Here is a 19,089-nt window from a genome sequence, read left to right on the forward strand (position 1 = left end):
TGATATTTGTTAAATGCTTAGTAAGTACCAGGCACTGTACTAAGTGCTGGGGTAGATACAAGATAATCTCCCTGCATGCAGGGCTCACATAGGGCTCACAATCTTCCCATTTTACAGATGAGGGGACTGAGGCATGGAGAAGTGACTTGCCCAAGATGCTACAACAGGCAAGTGGCAAAGCTGGGATTAGAACCCAGGTCCTCTGACTCCCAAGCCTGAGCTCTTTTCCCTTAGGCCATGTTCCCTTTCAATCATTCTTTTTTTTTCTTCAAAGCATTTAATTGCTTACTGTGTGCCAGGTACTGTACTAAGCGCTGGGATACATACAAGGGTGTCAGGTTGGATTTGGTCCCTGTCCTGTTTGCCTGGGCTCACTGCTGAGGAAGCTCTCCTCCCCACCCCACCCACCACTCTCAGAAGAACAACATGGTCTTGTGGAAAGAACATGGGTTTAAGGAGTCAGAGGATGCGGGTCTAATCCCAGCTCCACCACTGGTCTGCTGGGTGGCCTTGGGCAAGCCACTTCACTTCTCTGGGGCTCAGTTTCCTCATCTGGAAAATGGGGATGAAGACTGTGAGCCCCACGTGGGATAACCTGATGACCTTCTATCTCCGCAGTGTTTAGAAGAGTGTTTGGCACATAGCGCTTGGCACTCACAATCTTAATCCCCATTTTCCAGATGAGGCAACTGAGGCCCAAAGAGGTGAAGTGACTTGTCCGAGGCCACAGAGCAGACGAGCAGAAGAGCCGTGATTAGATCCCTGGTCCTCGGCTCTCATGCCTCTGCTCTATCCACTAGGCCAAGCCACTTCCAGCAGTCATTCATTCAATGGTATTTATTATGCGCTTACTATAGGCAAAGCACTGTCCTAAGTACTTGGGAGAGGACACTACAACAGAGTTGGCAGACACGTTTCCGCCCACAGTGATTGCTGAAGTTGATTGGGAGTGGAGGAGAGGCGTTCCCCGCCTCACCTATGCAGCCCCACCCACCCGCCCACGGCCCCTCACCAGCAGCTGCTTCTGCACGCGCTCGTTCTTCTCGGCTTCGGTGATGCGCTTCTCTTCGTTGCGGTCATCCATGATGCCCTCGCTGGAGAACTCGGCGCTGTAGTCCGGGGACTCCGTCTCCTCCTCCGGCAGGCTCTCGTGGACGTGGTAGTTCACCGGCTCGTAGACGGGCGGAGGTGGGGGCGGCGGTGCTGTCATCACCTGGTGCAGCTCTTCCTTGGTCTTCACCAAGTCGTCCTGGGCTTCTTTGGCCTTTTGGAAAAGAAGGCCCCCAGGGGGAGGGTTTAGGCTGGTTTAAACGTTTCCAGAGGAAAGAAAAACCTCTTACCACACCCTGGGAAGGAGACCATTTCCTAAGCATTCCCCTAACCTCCCGGAAGGTTAAATGGTCAGGGTCAGCCACAGCTCTGCTTTTTGCCTCATGACCTTCGATTTATGCCAGCGCTGAGCACAGAGTTTGGCGCTTAACTAATGCCCCAATTGGAAGACCATTTTCTTGATCAATCAGCTCTTCCCACCTTTTCTAGCATCGGAGCAATGATGGGTCTGAGGGGAAGGGGGCACCTGGGGCGAAGTCAGTCCCAGGGTGAACTAGGAGTGCTGAGGTATGTATTGCTCTCCTAAAATGTCCAAGATTTTCAATCCTGGTCCATTCCCAGCGGCCTGGCACTAGCTGATGCCCATTTTATCGATGAGGGGCTGGAGAAAGTGAGTTTTCCTAGGAATCTTTAAGTTCTATATTATACTTTACTTATTCGTTCATACTAATGTTTTTCTTCTCATCTTGACTGTAAGCTCGTTATGGGCAGGGAACACATCTGCTAATTCTGTTGAACTTTCCCAATTAGCACAGTGCTCTGCACTTAGTAAGAGCTCAATAAATACCACTAATTGACTGGGAGACCCCCAAAAAGGCTTCCTCGAAGATCCTGCTGGAGCTCTAGGTCCCAGTCAATTGATCAATCAATCAATGGTATTTACTGAACATGCTTATCGTGAGCAGAGCAGAGCAGTGTACTAAGCGCTTGGAAGACTACAATAAAACACAGTTGGAAGACACATTCACTGGCCACAATGAGTGTAGTCTTTAAGTGCTACCCGGGCTTTGGAGGGGGAGGCCCCTGGGGGCCTAGGAATGAGGGGGATCACCTTCCCAGGAGCAGGTCACAGTGCTCGAGACCATGAGGCCCAAACCAGGCCTCAAGCTCTGGGCACACTGCCTGGGCTCACTGTTGAGAAAGCTCTCCTCACCCCTGACTCTCAGAAGAACAACATGCTTTGTGGAAAGAGCACGGGCTTGGCAGTCAGAGGATGGGGGTTCTAACCCCAGATCCACCACCTGCCTGCTGGGTGGCCTTGGGCAAGCCACTTCACTTCTCTGGGCTTCAGTTCCCTCATCTGGAAAATGGGGATGAAGACTGCGAGCCCCACGTGGGACAACCTGTTGACCTTGTATCTACCCCAGTGATTAGAACAGTATGTGCTTAAAAAATACATTAACAACAAGGAGCCCATGGGGTGGAACCAGCACATGACTTTCTCCATCTGCTGACCCATCCTGTAATTTCCAACAGGCCCAGCCTGGTGATAATTTCTACTTAGTAGTCCTGCCGAAGATGGCAACTCTGAATGGTCCCCATCCCTCCCCCATCCAATAATAGTAATAACAATATATGTTAAGCACTTACTATGTGTCAAGCACTGTTCTTAGCACTGGGGTAGATACAAGTTAATCAGGTTGGACACGATCCAACATGAGGCTCACGGTCTTAATCCCCTTTTACAGATGAGGTAACTGAGGTACATACAAGTGAAGTGACTTGCCCAAAGTCACCCAGCAGACAAGTGGCAGACCTGGGATTGGAACCCAGGTCCTTTTGACTCCCAGGCCCTTCTAGCCATTAGGCCATGCTGGTCCTCACGGGGAACTCCCAGCCATGCCATGCCCACTCTCCAGCATTCAGCCACCCATGCTCCAACCGCAATCCGGGCACAGGAGATGCTGGCAAGGTGGATGCTGTGGAGAAGAGAGACAGAGAGAAAAAGCCATATTCACCCTGTGCTGCCACTCCTCCACCTCATCTTCTTTGCGGCGCCTGGCTTCTTCCAGAACAGCAATCTTAGCCGTGTATTCCGCCAGCTCCGTGGCCTGTGGGAGGCGGGCAGACAAAATGAAACTCCTGAATTGCTTCAACGGAAGAGGTGAACCTCTTGACTAGGGTGATGGACTCTGGCCATGTCTCCCCACCCCCACCCCCCCAAACACACACACCAGTATCACGGAGGAGATCAGCTCGGGTGTCACTGGGCGAGACTGATTCCATTTTCACTCTTTTTCTCATTAAGCTCGTGGCCCTGGAGCCGATGGCCCAACAAAGCCCCTGATAAACACGACTGGGATGCAGGTGTCGCTTTTTGCCTTCCCCTCTATAATTTAGCGGACAGCTCTTACCAGCTGCTCCTGGCTCTTTATCTGATCCATGGCCTGTCTCTCCAGCTCCTCCTTGGCCCGGAGCGCGGCCATGCGATCAGCTTCCAGGCGCTCGGCCTCTTCCTGGGCACGTCTCCTCTCCTCCTCCAACTGGATGGCCTTCTGGATCTGATCGGAGAGCTCTGTCAAGAAAAGTGGGGATGGGTTTGAAGGATGGTGGCCTCAATGGAGGAGTATGGCGGGGGGAAGGGGGAAGATGTGCAAGCTGTTGTCTGCCAGCTCCTCTTCCAATCAATCAAATTTATTGAGTGCCTAATATGTGCAGAGCACTGTATTAAGCGCTGGGGAAAGTACCATATATCAATGGTATTTATGGACCATTTACTATGTCCACAGCACTGTACTAAGCACTCAGAAGAGTACAATGTAACATAATTAGCAGACACGTTCCCTGCCTGTAACATGTTTATAGTAGAGGGGGAGGCAGACATAATCTGAATAGTTTATAATATATAATTTAAAGATATGTACTTAAGTACTATGGAGCTGGGGCAAATATCAAATGACCAGAGAAGTAATGGCAGCAAGATGTGTCCCCACTCTCCACAGCCACTGGCCCAATCAGTGGTATTTATTTACTGTATTTACTGTGTGCAGAGAACTGTACTAAGCACTTGAGAGTACAATTCAACGGAACTGGTAGACATATTCTCTACCACAACGGGTTTGCAATCTAGAGGAGGTCTGTGTTTTTCTGCTAAGTCTCTTTCTCTCTGTCTCTCCCCCCACCCCGCCTCCTCCCTCCCTTCTCCCTGCTCTCAAATAAGGGGGCTGGTTACTTCCGATGTTTCAGAACTCAGCAACATGTAGCCAACTGTGGCCATGACCGCTTCTAGCTCGTAATAATTTGGGTTCAGCTAAGGGCTACTACGGGCCAAGTCCTGGAATAAATGTGAAACACAATTCTCCATCTACACCCTCTCCCAAGGAGAACTCATTCACTCCCTTGGCTTCAAGAACCATCTCTATGCCCGTGATTTCCAAATCTACTTATGTGTCTGTGATCTCTCTCCTCCTCTGCAGTCTCGCATTTCCTCCTGCCTTCAGGACATCTCTATTTGGATGTCTCACTCAAACTGAACATGTCCAAAACAGAACTCTTCTTGGCTCAGTGGAAAGAGCCCGGGCTTTGGAGTCAGAGGTCATGGGTTCAAATCCCAGATCTGCCACTTGTCAGCTGTGTGACTGTGGGCAGGTCACTTCACTTCTCTGGGCCTCAGTGACCTCATCTGTAAAATGGGGATGAAGACTGGGAGCCCCAAGTGGGACAACCTGATTCCCCTGTGTCTACCCCAGCGCTTAGAACAGTGCTCTGCACATAGTAAGCGCTTAACAAATACCAACATTATTATTATGATTCATCTTCCCACCCAAACTCTGTCCTCCCCGTGACCCTGCCATCACTGTAGTCAAGACCACCAACCTCCCTGTCTCACATGCCCGAAAGCTAGGCGTTATCCTCGATTCATCTCTCGCATTCATTCTGCATATTTGGTCTATCACCAAATCCAGCTGGTTCTGACTTCACAACATCTCTAGAATCCACACCATCCTCCTGATCCAAGCTGCTACCACACAGATCCAAGCACTTATATCTCACCTTGTCTACTGCATCTGCCAGGTCCTCACTGACCTCCCTATCTCTCCACTCTCCAATCTGTACATTACTTTGCTGCCCAGATCATTTTTCTGAGTAGCCATTCAGTTCACAGCTCCACACTTCCTCAAAAACTTCCAGTGGTTGCTCATCCACCTTCGCAACAAACTCCTTACCATTGGCTTTAAGGTGCATAGTCAATCTCTCTCCCCGCTACTTACCTCACTAATCTACTACAATCCAATCCAGACACTCCATTTGTCTAACGCCAGACTACTCTCTGTACTTCGATCTCGTCTACCCCACTGATGACTCCTTGTCTCTGCATTCAGTTGTATTTATTGAGTGCTTACTTTGTGCAGAGCACTGTACTATGCGTTTGGGAGACCACAACACAGCAATAAACAGACACATTCCATGCTCACAATGAGCTTACCTTAATCACTTACCTTAATGAGGTAACCTTAATCACTCTCATACCCCAGTCCCACAGCCCTTATGTAAATATCCTTACATATATTTATTTTTAAGTTCTGTCTCCCCTACAGATAATACATTCCTGAGGGCAGGGATTGTGTCTACCAGCTCTATCAATCTGTATTTTCCCAAGCACTTAATACGATACTTTGCATGGCCTCAGCGGCTCAATAAATACCACCGACTGATCAGATATGATCCCTGTCCCATATGGAGCTCATAGGCTAAGCGGGGAGGGAGAACAGGTATTTCATCCTCATTTTACAGAGAAGGAAACACAGAAAAGTTAAGCAACTTGCCCAAGGTTACCCAGCAGGCAGGTGGCAAAGTGGTCAGTCAGTCAATTGTATTTGAGCGCTTACTGTGTGCAGAGCACCATACTAAGTGCCACTCTAGAGCGGGAGAAAGATATTAATATAAATTAAGGTGGGATTAAAACCCAAGGTTCCTGATTCCTGGCTGTGGGCTTTCCATTGGGCCTTAATGGTTCTCTGTCATTCTTTCTGCTCTCCTTGAAAAGTGACTGTTCCCACTTCTTCTAGGTTATGTGGACTGCAATAAGCATGTGGATGTGCATGCACACACACTCATTCACTCTCTCCCCCCACCCACCAACCCTCCTCTTCAACCCAGAAAAGCACAAAAGGCCCAGAATCTCCCACCACCCAGCTTTCTCCCTGCCAGCTCCAGGGAATAAGAGTGCTTTACCCTTCTCCGCTTTCTTCGTTTTCTGTTCGTAGTCCTGCAGCCTCAACATCAGTTCCTCCTTTTCGCGCAACATCTCCTCCTTTTCCCTCTCGACAGTTTCCCTTCGTTTCTTCTCATTTTCCAGCTGTTGTCTGTGTTTGGTTTGGGGCGGGATAAGGACTTCATTACAGACCCGTATGCTTTGGGGTCCCGGAGATCCCATCTTCCTCTGGATCCGGGACAGGGGAATAGCCAAATCTGATCCAAAACCCCTTTCCGCCCTCGGTGTTCATCCCTCTGCCCACCTCCCTGGGGAAGTTTGCCCTGATTGGGCTGCAGGCTGGTGGTCTCTTGCTCTCTAGACTGGGCAGGGGACGACATGCCTATTTTTGCAGTAAGCCAGGAGGTGAGAAGATTCCCTGGGGGAGAAGTGGAACTCCTCTTGTTATCAGAAAGGAAGGTAACCAAGAATAGGGCCTGGGCCTTTCTGTGCCCAGTATCGAGCCCGGCTCACCGACTAGCTGAAGGTGCTCATCCCAGGGCTCCCCTGGGGTCTCACCTCCCAAGCCCACCCGGACCAGCTCACCGCTCCAGCTCCTTCTGGTGCTTCTCCTCCCGTGCCTGTGCCTTCATCTGCTGCACCTCGATGGTGTCCGGCTTCCGGCGGCGCATGTACAGCTCGTGGTTGCCCATGCACAACTGCAGGATCCGTTTGTTGATGCGCAGGCGGGGCGCGTAGAAGACGAAATCCTAGGAGGCAGCAGAGACAGGGGAACGTGGGCCATGTGGTACAGGCTGGCATGCCTTTTGTGGGGCAAGGAGCACGTTTGGGGCAGGAGGAAGAGGGGAAGGCTCCCACATCGACCAAGAGGAGCTAGGATGCTCATAATAATAACACTATTTCTGTTAAGCACCTACTATGTGCCAAGCACTGTTCTAGGCAGTAGGGTAGATACAAGGTAATCAGGTTGGACACAGTCGCTGACCCATATGGGGTCCTCACTTTTAACCCCCATTTTACAGACGAGGGAGCTGAGGCCCAAAGAAGTGAAGTGACTTGCCTGAGGTCACACAGCAGGCAAGTGGCGGGGCCAGGATTAGAACTCATGTCCTCTGATGCCCAATCCCATGCTCTTGACACTAGGCCATGTTGCTTCCCGGGTCACTTGGTGAAGGCAGAAAGGCCACCTGGCTTTCGGGAACACAGCCAAGGTTTGGTTCAGTTGTGCTCACGGGGCCTCAGGCCACGTCCAAGGACAGAGGGCCACGCATACTCCCTGGTTCCCTTAACCACTGTCCCTACCACCAAGGGCTCTGTATCACTGTGGGGCAGGTGGTAGATTATTTGGGGTCACCCCTTCCCCAGCTCTTAGCCCTGAGACCACAATGGTACCTGGCAAAGAGTAAGCACTTAACGAAAACTATAATCATTACTATTATTATTGCAGTAAGCACTCAATAACTATGCTTGAATGAATAAATCCCCTCCTGTGATCTACAACCGATGAGTCAGAAATGAAAACGAACCCAAGACTTATCAGCCCTGTCTCCAAGCAACCAACCCGTCCTTGGGCAGAGGAAGCCAGGAGGACCCTGGGCCCCAGCCGGCTGGGGAGGAAACCCTGCCACGTCCTCCAGGACAGCACCTCAGGCCTGCAACATGATCCAAGGCAGTACAAGTGGTAACAATAATAGTTATTAAGTCCTTTCTGTAGGAAAAACGCTGTATTAAGCACTGAGAAAGAATAATAATAATTGTGGCATTTGTTTAGCGCTTACTACGTGCTCTGTTCTAAGCACTGGAGTAGATACAAGCTAATCAGGTTGGACACAGTCCCTGCCCCACATGGGGCTCACAATCTTAATCCCCATTTTACGGAAGAGGTAATTGAGGCCCAGAAAAGTGAAGAGAACTGCCCAAGGTCACACAGCAGATATCTTGCGGAGCTGGGATTAGAAACCAGGTTCCTTCTGACACCCAGACCGGTGTCGTAAGCAATGGATATCATCCCTGATTACCACTGCCAGAGAGGTTGCTGAGACTTCTAAATCACCCACACTCAACCCTGATGCCTCCAGCCCCCAGAGCACAAAATATCCAACCTTATGATCCCACCCCCATCCCAAGACAAATGTTGGGCTGACTGACCCTGGTCCGTGCCTCACTGGAACTAATTCAAGCAGCGTGGCTTAGTGGAAAGAGCACGGGCTTTGGAGTCAGGGCTCATGAGTTTGAATCCCAGCTCTGCCACTTGTCAGCTGTGTGACTGTGGGCAAGTCACTTAACTTCTCTGTGCCTCAGTTCCCTCGTCTGTAAAATGGGGATGAAGACTGTGAGCCCCACGTGGGACAACCTGATTCCCCTATGTCTACCCCAGTGCTTAGAACAGTGCTCGGCACATAGTAAGCGCTTAACAAATACCAACACTTGTGTGTCTGTGTACCCAGTGCTTAGCATGGTGCTCTGCACACAGTTGAGATTTAATACTTCTACTGGTTAGTTCAGCTAGACACCAGACAGAAGCCTCCAAAAGCAGAAATGCATGTTTTATCTTCCCGTAGAACAGAGAACCCACTGGCTAAAAGAAACCTGAATGTGTGCTCTGCCAAGAACTGGGGAGTCTGAAGTCAAAACAACCCACCTGTTCTGTTACTGAATCTGGTGGGGTTTGTGCAACTGCACCATCCAGTGCTTTAAGCCAACAGAGAGTCTCCTGAAATCTTTGGAATGAACCTCGATTGCATTTTACTAAACCATCTAAGCTGCCTCCTGCGAAGGAGTCAAGAGTTCAAAACAGCAGGAAACATTTTCAATAACGAAGAAAATACCTTCACTAACTACACTGCGAGGACATGCTGATTTTGTACTGTGCCAGGCCGCTACTTGGGAAAAGTCATTGTAGGAGAGTTGTGTGGCCTGTTCTGAGTGGGTCTGACCAACCGTGTTTGCCTTTCTGAGTAAGCCCCGTGACCCACCAAAGAGCCTGACTCAGAAACCTAAGGTGCTTTGATCAGAATTTGATTAGGTGTGTTTCCAGTGGCATAAGAGGAACTTTATCTTGGGGCCCTCTTCTGCTGTTGAGGTGGGAAACAGGATGGTACTCAAACCAATAGTACTTACGGGTGCCTTCTTGTCGATGGGCTTGATGACAAACTTTTTGTCATTGAAAGAAATGTTTCTGATTTCGCTCCAGGGGAAGCCAATCTTTGGGGTCAGCCTGAAAAAAAAGAAGCAAAATGGTCAACCAATACTCACACACGCACATCCTGCCCCACTGGATTTGACTAAATCGGCCAGGCCCTGAAGCGGGAGAACTTTCTGGTGCAGTTAGAAGTGTCCAATGAAGCCCATTTCATCAGTCACCTGTGGGGTTGGGCACTGCATCAACCTTCTCACAGCTATTCAGTTTTGACATAAGTCAATCTAATACAATTAATCAATGGTATTTATTGAGCATTTACTGCTTGCAGAGCACTTTATTCGCCTGGCACCTGGGAGAGTACAATACAATAGAGTTGGTAGACTACACTGTAGACTGTAGAGTTGGAGACTGTTGGTAGATTATAGATTGTAAGTTCATTGTGGACAGGGTACATGTCTACCAACTCTATTACAGTGTACTCTCCCAAGTGCTTAGTATAGTGTTCTGTGCGCAGTAAGTGCTCAATAAATAAGTTTGATTGACAGAAAGACCTAGGATGGGTCTGAGTTGCCCGGGGTTTGGTGGAAATGGATTGACTTTGTGGGTTTTTGTGCCCTGGGGAGAGCATCACATCCAGGACTGTATGCCACTCGGCGGCAGACAACATGCCTTATGTTCCTACTGCACTTTTTCAAGGGCTTAGTTCAGTGCACTGCATCCAGGAGGTGTTCAATAAATACCCCCACAACTACTGCACTGCCAATCTTCCATTCTGCATTGGTATTTCAAGTCACTTATTTCTCAGGGTAAACCAGGTCTTCAGTCAGGTTAAGCAACATTAGGGTGGCTCCCAGGAATGTTGGGAGGAGAAGACTGGGAGCCTTGCTTCACGTGGCTACTGGATACACGCTATTTCTCCTTCTTCCACCACACAGATGACACTCCGGGAATCCTGACAAATGGGAACTCTAAATATCCTCTTGAGAGTACTTTCTTGGCCTAGCTTTCACTTTCCGTCTTTTTCTTGACTATAAGTTCATCATGGGCAGGGAACATGCCTACTAAGACTGCTGAATTATGTACCAAAGGCTTAGTACAGTTCTCTGCATATAGTAGTAAGTGCTCTATAAATATGATCGACTGGTTGACTAACAGGAAAAAAAGATTATTCCCTACTCCTCTGCTGAATAACTGGCAACACACTGGCATGGGGTGAGCGACTCTGAGGCTAGAAAGGTCAGCGGAATGAATGGAAGTATCTCTGCATCTAGGAGCAGGTGGGATTTTAAAGATGACTCCCAGGTAGGAAAATGACTTTGCCCCAAATTCCTCCTTAGATGTAAGGGTCAATATAGCTTTTAGAAGAAATGAACTCAAGGTTACAGATCACCCCCAAGCCAGCCCCAGAAACCAGTGAACACCCCAGAGACCTGCTGGGCACTGGGTGACCAGGGTGCCTGAGTTTGGTGAGGCTGAGTATGGTCTGGTCGGCACACAGCTGACCCGATTAGACATGGGCATTCTCAATCTCTTCTCGTGTCTATTGTTGTACTGGACTCTCCCAAGCGCTTATTACAGTGTTCTGCACACAGTAAGCACTCAATAAATATGATTGACTGACTGAATGTTCTTCATGCTGTTGACCAGTGCTAGGCTAAGCAGTACAGCACAGGCCTGAGAGTCAGTAGGACATGGCTTCAAAACCCGGCTCCGCCACTTGTCGGCTGTGTGGCCTTGGGTAAGTCACTTCATTTCTATGGGCCTCATTTACCTCATCTGTAAAATGGGGATTGAGACAGAGTGTCCCACGTGGCACACGGACTTTGTCCAACCTGATTTGCTTATACCCACCCAGCGTTTAGTAAAGTGTCTGCTACATAATAAGCCACATAATAATAAGTGCTTTAACAAATAACAAAATTATTATTAATGGGCTATAGGCGTAGGCTCAATGCACAATAATAAGTCCTTCATTTTGGCTTCACCACCCTTTAAATGAGAATGGTGAAACCCAAACCTGAGAGGCTATATAAACCGATCTCTTTTCTTTTCCTCTATTTTTTTTAAGGTACTTGTTAAGCACTTAATATGTGCCAGGCCGTGTACTAAGCGCTGTACAACCTAACCAGGTTGGAGAGAGTCCCTGCCCCACACGGGGCTTGGTCTTTAATCCCTCTTGTAAGAGGTGAGGTAACTGATAAAACAGGGAAGTGAAGTGACTTGCCCACGGTCATACAGCAGACAAGGAGCAGAGCCAGGATTAGCACCCAGAGTCAAAAGGACCTGGACCCTGGTCCTTTTGACTCCCAGGCCCATGCTCTAACCACTAGGCCATGCTGTTCCTCATCTTGCTTCCTGCTGTGGGGTGAGCAGACCAGGCTGGAATCTGGAAGGCGGCACACTCAGGACCTGGCAGCCATTCACCAAGAGGCAGTGTGCGTGACCTGTAACTGCATTTGTGTTGTGGAAATATTTTCTCCGGCCCCCAAAAATATGGGGACCGGGCAGGCCAGGCCCTCAAATTTTCAGAGTTTAGGAACCCAAAATATTCATCAATGGAGAGCTCATAAACATGCTACTCTACCCCGGAAGCAGTGTGGCCTGGTGAAAAGAGAACAGGCCAAGGAGTCAGAGGACCTGGGTTCTAATCCTAGCTCTGCCAGTTGCCTGCTGGGTGACCTTGGGCAAGTCACTTAATCAACTCTCTCTCGCCTATGATACCTCTCTGATCTCCCACAACCCAACCCACACACTCTGCTCCTCTAATGCCAATCTACTCACTGGATCTCGATCAATAAATGGCATTTATTGAGCATTTACTATCTGCAGAGCACTGTACTAAGAGCTTGGGAGGGCACACTACAAGAGTTAACACACATGTTCCCTGCCCACAAAGAGCTTATAGTCTAGAGGGGGAGGCAGATATTAAAGTAAATGGATAATTTATAACATGTGATTCATAGATAAGTACATAGGTGCTGTGGGGTTGAGGGTGGGGGAAAAATCAAATGTTCAAAGGTCACAGATCCAAGTGCACAGATGACCCAGAAAGCAGAAGAGAGCTGGGGAAAACAGGGCTTGATCAGGGAAAGGCTCTTGGAGATGATGTGACTTCAGTAATGCTTTGAAGGTGGGGAGAGTGGTGGTCTGGGGGTTATGGAGGGACAGGAAGTTCCACGCCTGGGGGAGGAGGAGGGAAAGGGGTCAGCAGCGAGAAAGAAGAGATCAGGGCACAGTGAGTAAGCTAGCACTACAGGAATGGAGCGTGTAGGCTAGGCTTGGGATCTTGCCTTCATGCCCCAACCCTTCAAATCCGGCCGTCCACCACTCTCCCCATATTCAAAACCCTCCTAAAATTGCATCTCTTCCAAGAGGCCTTCCCTGACTAGGCCCTCACTTCCCTTATCTGCTCTCCCCTCTGTCTCGTCTCTGCACTTTGCTGTGTATCCCTTTAAGCACTCTGATACTTACTCCAGCTCCACAGCACTTAGATACAGATCCTTAAACTCTACTATTTATTTTAACATCTATCTTCCCCTGTAGACCATATGCTCCTTATGGCCAGGGATTGTATCTACAAAGTCCGTTGTTTTGTACTCTCCCAAGCATTAGTACAGTGCTCTGCATATAGTAAGCACACCAGTGTGGGCAGGGATTGTCTCTCTTTATTGCTGAATTGTACTTTCCAAGCACTTAGTACAGTTCTCTACACACAGTAAACTCTCAATAAATACTACTGACTGAATGAATAAATGAATGGAAAGCACAGTTTGATTTTCTGGGCCTCATTTTCCTCATCTGTAAAATGGGAATTAAATATCCATCCCCCTTCTCACTTAGAGAGTTCAACGTGGGACAGGAACCGTGCCTGATCTAATTATCTTGTATCTACCCCAGTGCTTAGTCCAGTGCATAGTACATAGTAATGTTTAAATACCATGTTGTTTTAAGACTTATCATAATTTAATGCTTTTGCCCAACAGTCTCTCCACTATAGATATGTGCATCGGAGGCAGGGATTTTAAGATTTGGATTTCTGGGGGAGGGAGATGGAAGAAAATAGGGAAGGTGAATGATAATAATAATGATAAAATAATAATATTAATGATTACGGTATTTGTTAAACACTTACTATGTGCTAGACACTGTACTAAGCACTGGGGTGGATACAAGAAAATCGGGTTGGACACAGTCCCTGTCCCACATGGGGCTCTCGGTCTCAAACCTCATTTTAGAGAGGAGATAACTGAGGCCCAGAGAAGTGAAGTGATTGGCCAAGGTCACACAGCAGAGCTGGGATAAGAACCTATGACCTTCTGACTCCCAGGCCCATGCTTTATGCCAAAGTATTTGTTTAGATTTTACCAAGCACTGTATAAAGCACTGGAGTCTTATCTTGTCTTATGCTGTCAAGTCGTCTCCAACCCATAGTGACTCCATGGACACATCTCTCCCATAACGCCCCGCCTCCATCTGCAATCTGTCTGGTAGTGTATCCACAGTGTTTTCATGGTAAAAATCCGGAAGTGGTTTTCCATTGCCTCCTTCCATGCGGTAAATTTGAGTCTCCATTCCCAACTCTATCCCATGCCACTGCTGCTCAGCACAAAACAGTGGGGTAGATACAAGATAATTATGTTCCACATGAGGCTCACAGTCTAAGTAGGAGGGAGAACAGGTAATGAATCCCAATTTTGCAGCTGAGGGAACTGAGGCATAAAGAAGCTAAGTGACTTGCCCAAGGACACACAGCAGGTAAGTGGTGGAGCTGGGATTGGAACCCAGGTCCTTTTGACCCCAGGCCAGTGCTCTACTTACTAGACCATGCTGCTTCCAAGAGTGCTGCATCTAGGCCTGATCATGGAAGCCACCACCCCATTGCCTCTTAGGAACCCAGCCATGGCCTGATCCCAAATTTGGGGGAGTAGAGAAAAGTCCGTACGATCTTTTTCAACAGCTCACACGTGGTAGGGCGGGTGCAGGGCCTACAGACAGCAGATCCAGAGATCATTTATTAATAATAATACTTGCGGTATTTGTTAAGTGCTTATTGTGTACCAAGCACTGTTCTACTGTTCTGAACACAGTAGGGGCTCAAGAAACACCACTGATTGACTGGTTATTTGACTTGCCTGCTGTAAGGCTTTGGTGGAGTCACTTAACTTCTCTTCAACTCACTTTCCTCGTCTATAAAATGGAAGTAAACTACCTATTCTCCCTCTTATTTAGACTGCAAGCACCAGGTGGAATAGAGACTGTGTACGATCTACTTAGTACAGTGCTTGGCATATAGCAAGCACAATTATTAATTATTATTATCATTTGGATTAAAGCCAGGGGGTGGGCAGGGTTGGCTAGGATATGCCTCAAATATCCCATCCAAGAGGCCTCAGAGTACAAACCAGCTGGAGTCCACCAAGAATGTTAAGGAAGTGGTCACCTTCCCTTTTTCCCTGTCCAAACACCTCAAATTGAGATAACAAAGGGCCTCATTCTCTCATTGCCCACAAGCTGTACCCAGCAGCTTTGACCGGAAAGCATCAATACGGGAACCTAGGACACAGTGTTGATTTATACCTGACACCCACATTCGCGACTTTCCTCTGCAGCCAGAGTACACCCAAATTAGGGAGGTACAGGAGAGGGGAGAAACTCCTTGGAAAGGAATGTGATCAGAAAGGGCGGAGAGCAGCTTTGAAGAGGCATCAGGTTCCTTTCATTCTTTCACCAGAAAAGGTCAGGTGGAATTCGAATTTGCCCAAGCCTGGCCTTTCTATTCAGAAATTTCTAACGCTTGGCTAAGGTTGAGGGGGTGTGGAGAGCTTTGGACAAAGCCCTAGCTCTGCCGACCTCTTTTCACTCAAGGCAAGAACAAGCTAACTCCACCCTGAAAACTTTTCACTCTATTTCTCCATAAGCGTAGAAAACAAATGCTGGGGCCATTTCCAAATCCAACTTTATAGGTTGCAGGCTAGTGTGGGAACTCACTAAATGAAATTGAGATGTGTTTGCTTACTCAATTTGATCTGAAGGGCACAGTTGACCCTCTAAACAAATGTTAGCTATACATATATATAACATATAATCTGTATAAATATAGTTCTTCTTGATTTGGAATGAAGAAAAAGTCCAGAATCTCAAATTGAACATTTTCATTACGGGCAGAGAACGCGTCTGCTCATTCTGTGGTATTGTACTCTCCTAAATACTTATGGGTCATGGGTTCGAAACCCAACTCTGCCACTTTTCAGCTGTGTGACTGTGTGACTGTGGGCAAGTCACTTAACTTCTCTGGGCCTCAGTTCCCTCATCTGTAAAATGGGGATTAATTGTGAGCCTAACGTGAGACAACCTGATTACCCTGTATCTACCCCAGCGCTTAGAACAGTGCTCTGCACATAGTAAGCGCTTAACAAATACCAACATTACTAAGTGCTTAGTACAGTGCTCTGCACAGAGTAAGCACTCAATAAAGACCACTGATTGACTGATTTGCCATCCAATCCTATTCCACAGCTCTGACTTCACACCTTTGGGTGGCTCTACAGAGCTGCTCTCAGCCCGCTCTGATCACATTCCTTTTCAAACAGTTTCTTGAAACTCACAGATCCAAGGGCACAGACGATGCAGAAGGGAGAGAGAACCGGGGGAAAAGAGGGCTTCAACTGGGAAGGCCTCTTGGAGAAGATGTGACCTCAATAATGCTTTGAAGGGGTGGGGAGTGGTTAACTGATGTATGTGGAGGGAGGGAGGGAGCTGCAGATTAGTGGGAGGATGTGGAAAAGGGGTAGGTGGTGAGATAGAAGAGATCAGGGCACGGTAAATTGGGGGTGGGGTTTTTTTGTTTTGTTTTTGTTTGTGTGTGTGTGTTTTGACAAAGCTGTCCAAACAGAGGGGGTCCTTGTCAATTTGTTTAGTTGCCAGTGAGGTGCCTCTCTGGAAATTTAAAGAACAAAAAAAAGCAGGTGTGGCTTTGGAAGAGATGAGATAGGGATGTGGAAACAGGAAAAGAAAGTTTACGAAATATTAATAATGATGACATTTGTTGCGCTCTTACTATGTGCAAAGCACTGTTCTAAGTGCTGGGGAAGAAACAAGGTAATGAGGTTGTACCATGTGGGGCTCAGAGTCTTAATCCCCATTTTACAGATGAGGTAGCTGAGGCACAGAGAAGTTAAGTGACTTGCTCAAAGTCACCCAGCTGGCAAGTGGAGGAGCCGGAATTAGAACCCCCGACCTAAGATGACTCCTTTCCAAAAAGGAAGAGACACACACACATGCACATACAAAACTACTGTTCAGTGGGTTGGCCAACAATCCAGGAGGGAAAAGAGTAGATAATCTTCCTGAAAGAACCCCCTTCAGGCTGGATTCAGGAAGGGGTGAAAATTTAGGTCTGGGAGCAGTTACTGAAGCTGGCTTTGACTAGTTCTTACCTTTGGCTGGGTCAGAGAACTGGAAAAACTAGTTTGGGTCCCATGGTGATATTACAACAGCCCTACTGCCCAGGAAATCATCAGTTCAAAGACACAGGCAAGTTTCACTCATGTAATCCCTCAGAGGACACTCCCTTTCTCCCTGTCACTGCACGCCCAGCTCAGGAACAGGGGGATGTTCCACAGTCAGTGGAAGGGTTTTCTCCCTCTGAACCTGACTCCAGAGCAGAAAGCATCAGCTCCCACCCCTGCCCCTCTCCCTCTGTCCCATCCTAGACAAGCCCTGTTATTTTTGGGGGGCGGAGGGAGGTGTTTCTCCCGCTGAACCTGACTCCATAGCAGAAAATATTTCACGATAAGGGCAAGTCACCACCTACTTGCTTTGATAAAAACAAATCTTATAAAGTCAGTAAAAAAATCCACATCATTAAAGTAAAACAGATATGGAAAATTGAGAAACCATGATACAATTATTAGGTGTACCTTATACAGTTAATTACAGCTAAAGATACATTTTTGCAGCTGCTTTTTTAACACAACTTACATTTTAAGTTACAGCACTTGAAACAGAAAAAAAATCCTACTTGGCCATAAAATGAGTTCTACTAATTATTCTTTGAAAAACCACTCCAAAACAACCAAGCAAACAGAAAAACCACCTCAATGAACCCAGCTCCTCGAGATCAAGGGATGTGTCTGTTCTTGGTTTTACTGTACTCTCCCAAGTGCTTAATACAGTGCTCTGCACACAGTAAGTGCTCAATAAATACGACTGACCAACCCCATTTCTGCCCTACTCTCTGTCTGTTCTGGCCCTGGTCACCACATCATTTTGGTGGTGGTTTTCTCCCTCTGAACCTGACTCCACAACAGAATGCACCAACCTTATCCCTGCCCCACTCCCTCTCTATTCCAGCCCCGGACAACACCAATTCAGCATAGCCTAGTGGATAGAGCACGGGCCTGAGAGTCAAAAGGACTGGGTTCTAAATCTGGCTCTGCTACTTGTCTGCTGTGTGACCTTGGGCAAGTCTATTCACTTCTCTGGGACTCAGTTACCTCATCTGAAAAATAGGGATTAAGTCTGTGAGCCCCACGTGGGACAGGGACCGTGTCCAATCTGATGATCTTGTATCTACTCCAGCACGTGTACTGCAGTACAGTGCCTGGCACATAGTAAGTGCTTAACAAATACCACAAAAACAAACATCAATTATTTTGGTGATTGATTTGTAAAGGAAACAGCGGCTGTTCTACACGAACTTCCCTCTCTTCTAGGGAGGTGGGCTCTTCTGTAGGCCAGAGGCTCACTTTCTGCCCTTGTGAGATGACTCATTTGACCCTGCTGCCTAAAGAGCTAAAGGAAGGCTTCCATTAGTGAGTGTGAAATGTGCTCTGCTTCCCCTACCAATTAGTTATTGTGGTATTTGTGAAAGAGCTCACTTGGAGCCGAGCACTGAACTAAGCACTGGGGAAGAGACAAATTAATCCGATTGGACACAGTCCCTGTCCCAAATGGGGTTCCCGTCCTGGGGGTGGGGGAAAACAGGTCTTTAATCTCCATTTTACAGGTGATGCAATGGAGGCCCAGATAAACTAAACGACTCGCCCAAAGTCACACAGCTGACAAGTGGCAGAGCTGGAATTAGAAACCGGGTCTCCCGACTCCCAACCCTGCACCCCTTTCCGTAGGTTATATTGCTTCTCCAAACCGGTTTGGCGTTGTAGGAGGGAAGGGGGAGGGGGAAGGAGTGGCTCCTTCTTAGTAATTGAGATTAAGAGTGGCATTGCTATTCTCAGTGCAAGTGGAGAGGAACTGAGATGGACTGGAACAGACACTGGAGTGGAGGGGCCAAGAGTGGGACCCTGTATCTACCCCAGCGCTTAGAACAGTGCTCTCCCCTCTGCCACCCTCTTCCCCATCCCTAAAATACTGAAGGCTGTACACAAAAAGGAGAATAGTTCTTAACTCATATCTTACTGTAATATAAAAGATGTAATCTCTATCACCGTGGATGGCACGACCATCCTTCCCGTCCCGCAGGCCCGCAATCTCGGTGTCATCCTTGACTCGTCCCTCTCGTTCACCCCACACATCCTATCCGTTACCAAGACCTGCCGGTTTCACCTCTACAATATCGCCAAGATCCGCCCTTTCCTCTCCACCCAAACGGCTACCTTACTATTACGGGCTCTCGTTATATCCCGGCTAGACTACTGTGTCAGCCTTCTCTCTGACCTCCCTT

At 48.0% G+C, this 19,089-nt stretch overlaps 1 protein-coding gene across 3 annotated transcripts in view; it reads right to left on the reverse strand.

Annotated features, from left to right (window-relative positions):
- EZR (ezrin) overlaps positions 1-19,089 on the reverse strand; it is an 82,641-nt gene that overhangs the window by 1,695 nt on the left and 61,857 nt on the right. For all 3 annotated transcript variants that reach the window (XM_029052319.2, XM_029052318.2, XM_029052317.2), the window contains exons 8-13: positions 9,386-9,482; positions 6,851-7,014; positions 6,286-6,416; positions 3,465-3,625; positions 3,069-3,161; positions 1,013-1,264 (exon numbers count right to left, since the gene is read on the reverse strand). In XM_029052319.2, coding sequence (XP_028908152.1) covers positions 1,013-1,264; positions 3,069-3,161; positions 3,465-3,625; positions 6,286-6,416; positions 6,851-7,014; positions 9,386-9,482 — 898 coding nt within the window. The remainder of the gene's footprint in view (positions 1-1,012; positions 1,265-3,068; positions 3,162-3,464; positions 3,626-6,285; positions 6,417-6,850; positions 7,015-9,385; positions 9,483-19,089) is intronic.

The sequence above is a fragment of the Ornithorhynchus anatinus genome, chromosome 2 (assembly GCF_004115215.2).
Source record: "Ornithorhynchus anatinus isolate Pmale09 chromosome 2, mOrnAna1.pri.v4, whole genome shotgun sequence".
Lineage (NCBI taxonomy): Eukaryota > Metazoa > Chordata > Mammalia > Monotremata > Ornithorhynchidae > Ornithorhynchus > Ornithorhynchus anatinus.